The sequence below is a fragment of the Eublepharis macularius genome, chromosome 1 (genome assembly GCF_028583425.1).
Source record: "Eublepharis macularius isolate TG4126 chromosome 1, MPM_Emac_v1.0, whole genome shotgun sequence".
Taxonomy (NCBI): Eukaryota; Metazoa; Chordata; class Lepidosauria; order Squamata; family Eublepharidae; genus Eublepharis; species Eublepharis macularius.
In genome coordinates, this window is record NC_072790.1 from 141,814,897 (window position 1) to 141,829,129 (window position 14,233).

A 14,233-nucleotide genomic window follows, 5' to 3' on the forward strand; every position below is an offset into this window, starting at 1 on the left:
GAGGTTGCTCGTTCCAAGCCTGAGGGAGTTCCCAATAATATCGGTCTCTACAACAGGCTACCACGGACTCAAACACCGCACCCTCTGGCCGTCTGGGGGGGGGGTCCTTCCAACCTGAAGGTGGGGAACCTCGGTGGAGTTTTGCGGTTGTAGCCGTGGAACCTAGGGCCGTTGGCTCTAATGCTCGCCATCACTCCTAGCGAAATGGGGGTGGGGTAGGCAGTAGGGCCTTTCCTTTCCCCTGAGAGCTCCGCACTGCCTGTGGCCTCGGCCTCCCTGAGTACTGGGATTACAGGCGCACGCCACCACGCCCAGCTCATCTCTGGCAGTTTCTTCTTCACCAGGATCACTGCGCTCTGCAGAGCGTTGCTGAAGATGTCCTGCTCGGATGGGCAGGGCCAGAAAGACTGTTGATTCCAGGGACAAGCCCCTCCCCTCCAGGATCAAAATCAGCTGACTGGCCCTTCCTTCGGAGAGGAGGAGCTATATCCCAAAAGTAAGGACTGCCACACTCCTAGGACCACCGGAGAATACTTATTTTACAAAATTTATTTCCTGCCTTTCTTTCCGCACAAGGTTCACCAATTAAAACATACATAATAAAAACAATTTAAAACCATGAAAAGTAATCCCTTAAAATACATTATTAATTGTTTTAAGGTAGTGGGCACAGTATGCTGCAGTGGGATTTGGTCTGTTATGGATCTTTGGCTCATAATTTAAGAATATATATTTATGCAAATATACCTTACAACAAAGCAAGATAATAAATGCAACATTTGTCCAGAGAAACATTGTAACAGGTGTTACTGAAGCATCATCCAGAAAGAAACTGTAAGATGTAGTCAGTCTGAAACTTCTGATCTTATTTAAATTACTTATTTTAGTAGAGATGAACACTGATGTATTTAATGATATGATAATGCTTTCTTATGTTTGGTGCATCTTCATAAACGTGATTTTTCATATTATAAAATTAAGTGATAACAAGAAACATGTCGTTACGCTTCACTTGTATCCATATCTACATTATGGCTCTGATGAATTGCAAATGAGATACTTGATCTTCTGTTAGTTGTCAGAAAACATGTTCTAAGTTACTGGAACTTTTTTCATGGATGGGTAAGTGCTTCCTCTTCATACCTGTCAGCCCAGCCTTAGAAACAGGAAAAAAACCTGCAGAGGTGTATGTTCCTGCCTCTTCATGTGCAGTTGGAAACTATGGAAACCACAAACCCTGAAAGCTCTAGTCTGAAACAGAACCAGCTATGTTTTCATTTGTCAGTAGGAAACAAAGCCACCTTGTCCTTGTTCCTAGCAGATTTTCATTTGTTACACATCACGGTCTATGTTACCAGTTAAGGATGACAAAAGGTTAATTGCCAGACCCCCCTCTTTCAGGCAGCATTGTCAGCATTGAAATATGTTGTAGATTCTTCTTCCATCTGAGTTAGAAAAATCAGGCAAAGGAAATTGGAACTCTCTGTGCTCACCATTTAAACAAAACATTTTCCTTTTTAGAACAAGGCTAGTCTGAGAAGGTTAAGGAACTAGGCAAAGAACAGGGCGACAAATGTATCCTTTAACTATTTCCTACTCTTGTGCAACTTTTATACAATAGTCACCTTATACATGAAAAAAGCAAACTCCACTTTAAGCTCCCAATATGGAATTGTATGTGCCTCCATCACAACCATGACAAAAGCTTCAGCTATACCTTTATAGCTAAACACAACTTTCTAGTAACATCCAGTATCATTATTGAATCACTCTCCCTATCCTACTTTATTGGTAGCAATTTGCAAGAAATCTCAGTTCTATTCCTATTGCATATTGGATCTTTTATGCTATCTGACTGACTTGTTTTTTTGTATTTGTAAACTAAACAAAGGAGGAAATTCCTAAGAGACCACTAATACAATAATGAAAATTGTCTCAGTATAAATAAATACAATTTATAGGTCAAACTAAGTGTAGCAATATTTTGGTCAAAACAATATGTAATAATGTAATATCCTTCTACTACAATTGAGCAATGGTTTGTTCATATCACAACCAGAGCCTGTGGAGAAATCACATTACTAGTCAATTATCACAATGTCCCTTTCAGGTAAGTATCAATCATCTGTTGATTTCCATAATTGTCTCTTTGATATGTTTTTCTGTTTTTAGGCAGGATTTCTGCTGATATCCAATGAGGGGTGAGTATGCTCCAGGAGGAAAAATTCCCAAATCTCCTTGGCAGTTGGCAATATGCTCCAGGAGGAAAATTTCCAAATCTCCTGGGCAGTTGGCAACGGGTGTGCCAGCTCTTTAGACAGCCCGTTTTGCAGTTGCTTTTTCAAGCCAAGAATTCTACTGCCTACAATACGATAAATAATCTATTTACAACAGATGTGCTATACAAAATTACAATAAATCATAATAAAGTTACAGTAAATATATAATTCAAAATGCAAGGTTTCCTTTACTTACTCCATTATTCCTGGTCTTTTTATGTGAGGCAATGGTGATTCTCTATGCCAATTTCTCTGAGTACTGCCCAACCATATCATAGTCACAAATATAGGTTGTCAACTAATTAGAGGGATGATTAGAATGACAGAGCAAAACCAAGTTAAAGCAACAGTGCATTATATTGTAATTCACAAAGAGGCTGAGAAATCAATCTCTGGATTTAACCCGCTGGGTGCAAGACTTCTAAAAATCCATTCGGCTTCCTGTTTCAATAAGGTTTTATGCTGGGGATAACCGATGATTGATACTTACCTGAAAGGGACATTGTGATAATTGACTAGTAATGTGATTTCTCCACAGGCTCTGGTTGTGATATAAACAAACCATTGCTCAATTGTAGTAGAAGGATATTACATTATTACATACTGTTTTGACCAAAATATTGCTACACTTAGTTTGACCTATAAATTGTATTTATTTATACTGAGACAATTTTCATTATTGTATTAGTGGTCTCTTAGGAATTTCCTCCTTTGTTTAGTGTGTATTGGGGACCACTTTCCCTCATTGTTATTATATTTTGTATTTGTAATCCGTCTTGAATCTCAGTAAAACAAGCAGCCTATAAATGTAAATAAAATAAGTGCAATGATGTTACATCACACATCTTTAAACAGACATCACTAGGAAGACATTGTTAACATATATTCTCTTTATACATCTAATTTGAGCCTATGTTTCAGTCTAGTTTCATAAGGAGCAACAGAGAAATTCTTATAATCAATAGCGAGCATTGGATGAAAGGCTCTGGGGATTGTGTACTCATATGATTTCTTCACCAGGTGTACCAATATGATGGTGCAGTGATTAGAGTGTCAGACTAGGATCTAGAAGACCAACGTTTGAACCCTTACTCTGCCACGGAAGCTTGCCGGGTGACCTTGGGCTAATCACACACTCTCAGCCGATCCTACCTCACAAGGCTGTTGGAAGGATAAAACAGGTAAGAGGAAAACATAAGCTACTTTAGGGGAGAAAGGTGGGATACAAATGAAGTAAACAAATAATAAAAAACACTCAGTATTAGATAGCTAGTCACACAGAGATAAAAAAGGTGAAGACCGAGAAGCAGGGCTTTTCCAGAATTGGCACTGTGCTGTGGAACAATGCCCATAAGTCTTAACGGTGAGTTTCCTTATGATATGCAGGAAGTTAGCTAAGGGCCAAAGTAGGCATGATGGTATCCATGGGTCCATGCTGCCATTTTAAACAGATTTTAAAAATGTGGTAAGTGCCCAATTGCAGTGCAGCAGGCTGAGACATTCTTGTCTCCCCACGATGGCTTTTTAAGTGCCAAAATGGCTGCAACCCCTGGCAGCTGTTTCAGCAAAACAAGAGTGCCACAGCCTGCTATGCTGTGGGCACAATCAGGATTGGCCACTGCAGCATTTTAAAATCTCTTTAAAATGTTGGTGTCCACAGGTAAGACTTGTGGACATCATTCCATCTAGTTTAGCCATAAGTCCTTACTTTTAAAGACTGTTTGGAAAACTCTAGTTCTCTACTATGCTGCTGTAAGACATTTTGGGGGCCCATTGGATTGTAGAATGGAATATAAGTAAAATAGTAAAATATAAGTAAAATAGTAATTTACCTCACCAATACAAAGACTTTACCTCACCAATACAAAGATTTTGCAAAATGTGTGTGGCAAAGAAATGCACACAAACCCATTCTTTCAAAATCCTGCTACCCTACAAGCCTAAATACCAAGAAGAAATTTTAAAAATGGAGTAAAGCTGTGGCAGGATCACTTCTTCTATTTTTTATTTTCCCCAGCTCCTGTAAGCATCTGAGAAGGACACCAGAAAAAAAAGTACTTTATAAAGCCACCAACATGTGTCACGAACTCACCAGAACTTGGTGCGATTTGTATGAAGTACGTCTGGCCAGTATTGCCTCATGTCTACCAAGAGATCCTAGCAATGAAAAATATTGATATTGTGAAGATATTATAAAACTTAGAAGCAGCACTTCACTCTGCATAAACATACAAACAGACTAAGACCCTATTCTTGCCTGGAGATGTTCTGGAACAAGCACAGGCTTGCAGCCCAACAGGTATGGGAACCTAAGGAACACAGCTCTTATTACAGTTCTCAACTGGCAAACGATCATACTAGAGCCTTGGGGTACCAAGAGTCCTATGAAATTGTGTTTTTCTTCTCTTAATTGGAGCTGAAGGTTCTTTGTTTAACTAATTTCTTTCTAACTTAGGATATCACTCATTAGCTCACTAGGGCTACCTGCAACTCCAAGCAAGCTGCATCATCTCCCTGCCAAATGTTCCTTCTGACTTAAGAAAGAGTGATGGTTGTTGTGGGTTTTCCGGGCTGTATTGCCGTGGTCTTGGCATTGTAGTTCCTGACATTTCGCCAGCAGCTGTGGCTGGCATCTTCAGAGGTGTAGCACCAAAAGACAGAGATCTCTCAGTGTCACAGTGTGGAAAAGATGTTGGCAGGTCATTTATATCTACTCAGGAGGGGTGGGGTTGAGCTGAGTCATCCTGTAAGAGTTTCCCAGGGTGTGGAATGCTAATGGCGGGAGGCTTCTCTGTATCCTGAGGAGATTCTTTTGCATATGGATTGGTACTTGATGTGCTAATCTTCTCTGCAGGGCTATTGTCGAGTATAGAGTGTTTTATTAGCCTGGTGTTTCCAGTTCTGAAAAACACCAGGCTAACAAAACACTCTATACTCGACAATAGCCCTGCAGAGAAGATTAGCACATCAAGTACAACTTAAGAATGAACAGAGCATGGTTTCCAGTTCTGAAAAACACCAGGCTAACGAAATACTCCACATCCCACAATAGCCCTGCAGAGAAGATTAGCACATCAAGTACCAATCCATATGCAAAAGAATCTCCTCAGGATACAGTGAAGCCTCCTGCCATTAGCATTCCACACCCTGGGAAACTCTTACAGGATGACTCAGCTCAACCCCACCCCTCCTGAGTAGATATAAATGACCTGCCAACATCTTTTCCACACTGTGACACTGAGAGATCTCTGTCTTTTGGTGCTACACCTCTGAAGATGCCAGCCACAGCTGCTGGCGAAACGTCAGGAACTACAATGCCAAGACCACGGCAATACAGCCCGGAAAACCCACAACAACCATCGTTCTCCGGCCGTGAAAGCCTTCGACAATACATGAAGAAAGAGTGTTTGCAGTCCTGATGGTTCTGATATTCTTGGGGTCATAATTCATGGCCAGACTACTACAATGCAGAGTTGCCCTTTGTACCTTGTCAGGTGAAAAGATTCAGCTAGAACTGGATGGGGCAGGCAGCTCCTAATGATGTAGCTTACAAGCAGTGCAAGCAAGCTGGCATCAGCATACAGTGAGATGGGGCAGCTGCCAGGGCTCGTAGCTTCTCCTGGGGCCCACTGCTGCTGATTCCCTTCTGGTGCATTTCCTCTGATGCCTGGAGTCAGTCACATGGGTGGTGCACAAGGCATCAGCATTCCTAGTGGCGATGGCTATGGCACTCCTAACTGCACCCAGCACCCCTGGGGAAAGGGCGTGCAGGCAATATGGGCAATTATGACTGCAGGTGATGGATGAGCTTGTGAGTGGGCAAAGGAAGGATGCACAGGCAGGTGAGGGCACATGGGTGGGAGGGGAAGAAAGGGAGCCTAGTAATAGGCATGAGGGTCTCTGAGCACTCCTTGCCCAGGGCCCCCCAAAACCTGGAACTGGATCTTGAGTGCAAGCCTAAGCAGAATGACACCTTTCTAAGTCTTTCAAAGTCACAAGGCTTAGAAGAGTATAATGCTGCTTAAGATTGCATTGCAAGAACATGATACCAGTACTCAGGTATATTGCAATAGCTCATTTGGTGCTGGAAGACAGTTCAAGGATCTGCTTTTGACGTGCAAAACTTTCCCCATGGAGACCTGATGTCCAGGCTATAGTAGTTCAGGCAAGCATCTTACATTCATATGCGTATGGGTATTAATTATACCACTTTTAATGGCAAAGTTTAATAAGACAAAGAGGTATATTCAACCAAATTTTTGTCTAATACTTGGATGGATCCAACCCGTATCTTACCACTCAGCTGAGTAAAGATGATTTATTAAAATATTTATACCCCACCTTTTCTTGAAGGTTTCCCCCTGTTTAAAGAGCTTCCCTCAAATTAAGTGGCTCCCATTGAAGGAAAAGCCACTTAAGTCGAGGGAAGGCTTCTTAGGCTGATTGGATCCACCCCACCACCTATTACAATCAGCTATATATATATAATACTCAACTGTAATTTTACCCATTCCAAATTCTTGGAACGGGACAGGAGGGAAACAAATAATCCAAGTTTGAAAATGAAAGCATATTTGCTTTGAATGAGTTGTAAATCTGTTTTAACCATGCAAATTATATGTTCCATGAAAATTATATTTTCATACACTCATACCTTAATTTCCGTTACATTGAAGTGCCAACTTTTATTACAGTCTTCTGCTTTATCAGCCCTATGGAAGAATTGGGGGGGGGGGGGCGGGGCGGGGAAACAGCAGGAAGGAAATAAAGTGAAATACGTTTTTCAAGTTTGTGACATTTAGAAAAACAAAGCCAATTTAAAAGATCACATCTAATACAAGTTAATCAGGTATCACTGTATCATCATTATAGGCTGACCTATGTATCTACTGGGTTTGTTAATAAAAACTAAGATTTATTTAGTTTAGTGTATTTATAACCTGCTATTTCATCCTCATGATCCCTCAAAACTAAAGACTGAAATGCTTCACTTGTTCCTTCTTTAGCTTTTTTCCTAGTCATTTATTGCTGCCATTCCTATCCCTTAAACTGCAATCTGATATCTAGAAATTTTGCAGGTAAAGTCATACTTTTCCCTTGGAACATTTTTGTATTGGGGGGGGGGGCAGACCAGCACACACTCATACACACACAGTGGCAATGGAACTACATTTTGAAGCCTAGGGAATCTTACAGTCACAATACCAGGCTGTTCAGACCACCTAATATGACTGTGGCACAGTGAATTAGCTAATACATAAAGGGGCTTGGCTGACAATCACAAACCATGGCTTTCTGCTATGTGACCAGGCCTGTTGGTAGGTGGGATTCCCATGTTATGCCCTCCTTCTTCCCCTTTGCCCTGCCCCTGCATGTTGCCAGCTAATTAATTATTTCTGCCTTTGCAATAAACCATACTACTTCCCTTGCAAATGAGGATTCCACACCAGGATTAAATCAGAATCTGGAATACTGACTTGCAGGAAAAGCATAAACAATTGTTTGTTGCCCTGCCTGGACCCACTGGAAAATAAAAGCTTTCCTCAAATTGGAAGTATCTAATTATTTGACAGAATAGAAGGTGAACACCAAGGATTCCCAAAGTTTAATGTAGCTGCATGTCATAATTTGCTACTACAGGCCAATCATGCCATTAAGTAACCACAAGATGATTTTCAGATTGGTCATGGTACTTAGCTGTGCTATTAGTTTTAAAAACATTGAGTTATAATACAGAAAATTGTTGTAAAAATATCTTAACCACAAGCAACCATCAAAACTTTATAAAAATGGGGCAAGTGTATGAAAACACTAAATTTTATACCAAGATAATGTTTTTCTATTAGCTTTTAAAAGTTCCAAGCCAATAGAACTGGACAAAGACTTCTAGAAGTCTGCTTACTGACACAATATCAGCTTGTTTCAATGTTAAAAGAGAGATGCAGCAAAAATCAATAGCACCACAATTCACAAGACAACCTCCCCAAGTGTTGGATAGGTTTACAGATTTCAAGGCATTTTAGGCTTGGAAGCTAGGACCACTAGATCCTGTTTCTGTTGTGCAACTTTAAAAAAATCCTGTCACATAAATGGGATTATTTTAAAAAGGAGAATCTAAAGGTTCTAAATAAATTAATGAATAGCTAAGGAAAATTAGAAAGAGCTTTTATATAGGAAGATATATATATCTCACTTCTGTTAAAAACCTGACAGTATAAGAGGCCAGCATGTATATACCTGCTGACTTACATAACATTGGGAAAAATGTTATCTTATGCCTGAATGTAACAACATGCTTAATTAATTTAAGAACATTTATAACCCATCTTTCTGCCTTTTCAAGCCTCAAGGCAGCTAAAATTTAAACCAACAGTAAAAGTTACAAAACTAGGTTTTAAATAGCCAACAGTTATCAATGAAACAAATTAAATGTACACTACTGTCATCATAAGGTCAGGTAGTCCAAAAGCAGCAAAACACTCTCTCATCAAATAACCAGTTCAAAGGACTCCCGGAATAGACAAGATTTCAGTTTGCTTTAGAAGATCTGTAGGAACAGACCCAATTTCACCTCCTGAGGAAGGAAGTTCCACAATTTGAGGGCACCAGTTGAAAACTCTCTTCCAGGGAACTCAATCTCACCTTCCATATCTTGAATGATTCTCAGTAGAATGTGAATTCAAGGGCTACCACTATTTGTAGATCAGAAACAGCACTTACCTGAGGAGGTTCAAGAATTTCCTTCCTTGCAACTTCCAAGAAGTATTGGTATATGCCCACTTACTTGCTTCTAGGGGGAGGGCTCCTGCTGATTCTCCTTGGTCTCCACTGCTACTCAAATGAACAACTGGGGGTGGGGAGGGGAAATGGTGACACCTTAATGTCATTTCTGGCTGAAAAACCAGAAGCATCACTACTGTGTCAAGGTGACACTCTAGAAATTCCATAGATCTCTATGGTCAAATCACAGATATCCATGGATTTCCTACAGAGTTGTTGCACATTGTTTTATTTCAGCCAGAAATAATATCAAGGCACTGCAGTGATGCCATTTCCACCCATCCCTGCTGCCAGAACCTTCTGCCATGGGACTGTCAAGGCCTGGCAACTCTAGCCATCCCTGACATACCCTATCTTAGGCTGGAGATTGGCCTAGACATCCTCCAGAACTCCTTCAAATTCTGTGATACTGTGTGAAAATGAGTCTACTATGATCCTTTAATATTAAAAGTCTTACCAGAGGCCATGGATTGTCCAATACATGGGGGGATTATCGCAATCATTCTCAATCATCTAGGTGGAAAAAATCCATCAATATCACAGAAAACTAGCTTTGACACTAAACACATTTTTAAGCATTAAAAGCCAAACTGTCAACATGCAAAGACATTTTCAGACTTTAGCCTCAAGAATTTCAAGCAACCTCCATTTTGTTGCTTTCAATGGGGCAACAACAGTTCATCTGTTAGGCATCTGGTATTTTCCAGTAAATATATAACACTGCTATGACATTCAAGCAAAACTTCTCAAACTTTAGCAATTCAGGAATGCTTGTTGCTTTTTTTTTTTTTTGCAGACCCCAAAGTTCTCCCTTCTCCCTCACTGATTCCTGCCCTGCACCAGACAGCCACCATGAAGGCCTCCATCCTCTAGTTTCTTCAGAATAACACTGTGAGGGCATTTGGTGTAGAGCCAGTTTGGTATAGTGGTTAAGAAAGGAAGGACTCTAATCTGGACAACCAAGTTTGATTCCCCACTCCTCCGTTTGAAGCCAACTGGGTGACTTTGAGTCAGTCACAGCTCTTCCAGAGCTCTCTCAGCCTCACCCACCTCACTGATTGTTATGGGGATAATAATAATATGCTTTGTAAACTGCTCTGAGGGGGTGTTAAGCTGTCCTGAAGGACGGTATATAAACTGAATGTTGTTTTTGTTGTTGTTATTATTATGATGTCTGCACATGGCCTCCAAGGATGTGTCAGAGTCTATAGGTCCACAGCTCAAAAGGTCTGGCCCAACTTTAATCGTTGTCACCTCTTAAGTGGAAGCGACTTTGCACTGGAGACAGCAATAAGCCTATATTGATTAATAACTTCCAGCTAGAGACCCTCTGAACAGGGATGGAATATGACCTGGAAAAACTCAGAACTGCTCACTGAAAAGACCCATGACAGAAAAACAAAAAAAAGCTTCCACTATCCAGTCAATATTTATTTATAGTTCGTTTTTCTCACTGAGACTCAAGCTGTATTACGCAGAGTAAGTCAATGCTATCAATAGGACATGGTATCTAATAAGCAATGTGACCAGACTTCTGAAACAAAATTAAAAACATTAGATATGTTATATTATACAATATAGAAAATGGTATTACAGTTGAAATGCGGAGCAGCATCTCTCCCTGAAATCCTTTGCTTTGGAAATCTAAATGAAAATTATATATATTAGGACTGTACCTGCCTGGTGCCACAATCAATTAAGAGTTCCTTGGGCCTAGCTGGTAGTTCCTAGCAACAAATCAGTATTTTTTCTGGCAAGTGCCGTGAGGAAAAGGTGAACTTTGAGAAAAATGTCAATAGTAGTACCAGAATAAGAGTAGTACCAGAATAAAAAAACAAGATAAGTTTAAAAAGATAATATCCGATACAAAAGCAGACTGCATCATATGTAAGCCAGGAGAGACATTCTAGGCTCTACTCTTGCTGGCATCTCCACAGAGATTACTATTCCTTCACTGAGTCACTGTCTCATTTTGTGAGTAGGAATACACACTATGAAGCTGTTGCTAGTGCAACCCTAGCTTTCTTTCTGTGCAGAACAGCACTCCTGACTTGCTGAATATTTGCGGCTCACCCAACAACCCTTCCTACTTGCGCTGACAACTGCAGTGTCATGAAAGTGTAGAGTGGGGTGCTGCTACAGAAATATTGAGACTAGGACAAAGGGCCATGTGTCTGCAGCAAGTAAATTTTAGGTCAAATGGTGGAAAAGGCTTCCTAGTAAAGCAAAATGCCAAAATACAATCCTCTCTTTCACATTAAAAAATATTTTAGTAACTGTCAGAGCCCAAAATATTAAAATAATTTCTTATGTTAGAATTAAAATTTACTACTCTTACAGTGCAATCCCAAGCAGAGTTGCACTCTAAGCTACTGCTATTGGCACCAACCTTCTTGGGAAAACACATTGTTATAGGAAAAGTAAGGTCAGCAAAGATTGCGTATCTTCAGTTCTATCTGTAAATGAAATACTAGAAACACTGCTTCAAAGATTTACACGGGTTTATCCCTAATCAGTGGCTTTTAGTTTGTTTTTAATGATACACATGGTTTCTTTACTGTTTTACATATATTCTTATCTTTCTTTCTAAATTTTATCCCTCCCCAGCTGAGCCAGGAAAGGTCAAAAGATCCAGACGGCCTGTCACAAGTGCTTAAGCAGGACCTGGAACAAGAGAGGAAATAGAGTGGCATCTCCTTTACTAGCCTTTATTTTCAATGTTCCACCAGGTTTGTGTCCATCCCAAGGAGTGGATACCAATTTGAAAGATTGGAAATTAACTGAACACAACTGGCAGAAAAAAATATCATAGCAAAATGTGTACAAAAGTCACATGCTTAGTTTAAATATGAATACAAGTGAATAGCTGTACCTCAGCAATGCATGAAAGGCAGGGGAACTATATACTGATCTATACTGCGCTAGAAATCGTTTCCTCTGTTATCGTTATCATTAACGATAACAATAGGCCTGTGGAACTCTCCTTCCCAGGAATTTCTCCAAAGCCTGAATACTTTTACAGTCTTAAACTTTGGTTTCTTCAGCAAGTATAAATCATTCAACAAAAATATGACCTACAGTCTTTAGGTATTTGCTGACGGTGGCAAGAGAGGTAATGGCAACCAAATGGAAAGAAGAATGCCCAGCCAGGGAAATTTGGAAAGATATAATGTCAGAATATGCAGGAATGGCAAAATTAACAAGTTATATAGACAGAAGGGCGATTAAAGAATCTCAAGAGAAATGGGGAAACTATTTTGCTTACAACAGATAAAATTTAGAAAAAAAGGTAAGAATAAGATGTATCAGATTGGCAAATTTGAATATGTTTATATATTGACATGTTCTTTAATTTGACTGTAAGATAATTAGTTGAATTAAGATAACCAGTAGAACAGAATGTATGATAACACTGAAATATTATTAAAAAGTCGGCATTGTTATTGTTAAGAAATATATAAGTAAAAGGTAATGATAAGATAGGGGTAATAATTTTTTTTTCAATATAATGAGTAGAAATAGGTTTGAACTGCACGTGTTGTTTAATTGAAAATATATACCTTAAATAATTTCAAATATTATTCTAACACTTTTAAAGGTTACGATAATTAGTCTCATTAAGATAACAGGCAGAATAGAATGCATAACAAATAACACTGAAATACTGTTAAGAAGTTAAAATAGAAAAGAGTCCAGTAGCACCTTTAAAACTAACCAACTTTACTATAGCATAAGCTTTCGAGAATCACAGTTCTCTTCGTCAGATGCATCTGACAAACAGAACTGTGATTCTCGAAAGCTTATGCTACAGTAAAGTTGGTTAGTCTTAAAGGTGCTACTGGACTCCTTTCTATTTTTGCTACTACAGACTAACATGGCTAACTCCTCTGGATCTATATGTTAAGAAGTTAGCATTCTTAATGATAAGATGGGGTAATAATGATTTATTTATTTATTTGATAAGGAGTAGAAATAGGTTAAATTCTGCACATGTTGTTTATTTGAAAATATATACCTTAAATAATCTCATATATTATTCTAATACTTGTAAAGGTTATGATTTTTTAGTTTTGTATTTTGATAATCCTTGTAGCACACAACTTTGTATTTTTGTCCCCTTCCTTTGTCCCATTTTTTCTGTATTCCATTTTGTTTTTAATAGAATATTAAAATAAAAAAATAAAAATATGACCTACAGTCGATAGTTTTTCATAGGTTTCTTTGCAGAAATAAAGTATACAGCTAACAGTATTTTTATATAACAGTTCATCTTCAGAGAATTTTAAATATGAAACAGGCATAATTTTACCATTTTTGTATCTCCCCCATTTTAATCCCAAAAACCGCTTTAATGAAAAATAAAATGTTGGTAGATGCATTCCTATCGCAAGTCAGCTTCCAAATAATTTAAAAACAGGGGTCCACTGACACATTAGATAGTGGCAAGTGAATCTTTTTACCCCCCTGAGCGACGAGTGAGGGCTCCTCTTGGATCTCTGGACTTTAGGCACACTCAGAAAGCAGTGATGCTTCTGGATATTTCTGATGCATAGCCCATCATTGTGGAAAAGAAAGGGCAGCCAGCGACCATGAATTCTGGTTAAAACTGCTCAATCAGCGTATTCAAATAGAGACTGGAATTTAGGTTTGATGCAATAGCTAGAATGTTGGGTATTGTTGTAGCTATTGCATCATACTGGTAATGTATAGATTATATAAGGTTAAATTGCAAGTATCTACAGCTGACTGCTGTGGCAGCATTATGCCTACAGTAAGCATCAATAGCAATCTCTTCTGTTAACTCCCCATGCAGATGGACTATTAAGAACATGGTTTCAATGCAGAAACAGATTAAGTCTGCCTACTTCGCTATTCATGGTCATAGATCCAGAGGAGTTAGCTGTGTTAGTCTGTAGTAGCAAAATCGAAAAGAGTCCAGTAGCACCTTTAAGACTAACCAACTTTACTGTAGCATGCTTATGCTACAGTAAAGTTGGTTAGTCTTAAAGGTGCTATTGGACTCTCTTCGATTTTACTTCGTTATTAACATCCCAAATTGATGTCTTTTGCAACATTGCTATAAGAAATAAAACATGTAAGATAAATTATGAATATATGACAGACAAAAAAGGAAAAATAAAAACATGGCAAGACATTCAGGCGAAGGAAAAAAC

The 14,233-nt window shown here is 39.0% G+C and overlaps 1 protein-coding gene across 4 annotated transcripts in view; it reads right to left on the reverse strand.

The window, feature by feature from the left end:
- Positions 1-14,233, reverse strand: part of RNASET2 (ribonuclease T2) — a 50,708-nt gene that overhangs the window by 18,035 nt on the left and 18,440 nt on the right. For all 4 annotated transcript variants that reach the window (XM_054973926.1, XM_054973942.1, XM_054973917.1 and 1 more), the window contains exons 4-6: positions 9,517-9,572; positions 6,934-6,991; positions 4,372-4,436 (exon numbers count right to left, since the gene is read on the reverse strand). In XM_054973926.1, the coding sequence (XP_054829901.1) occupies positions 4,372-4,436; positions 6,934-6,991; positions 9,517-9,572 (179 nt within the window). The remainder of the gene's footprint in view (positions 1-4,371; positions 4,437-6,933; positions 6,992-9,516; positions 9,573-14,233) is intronic.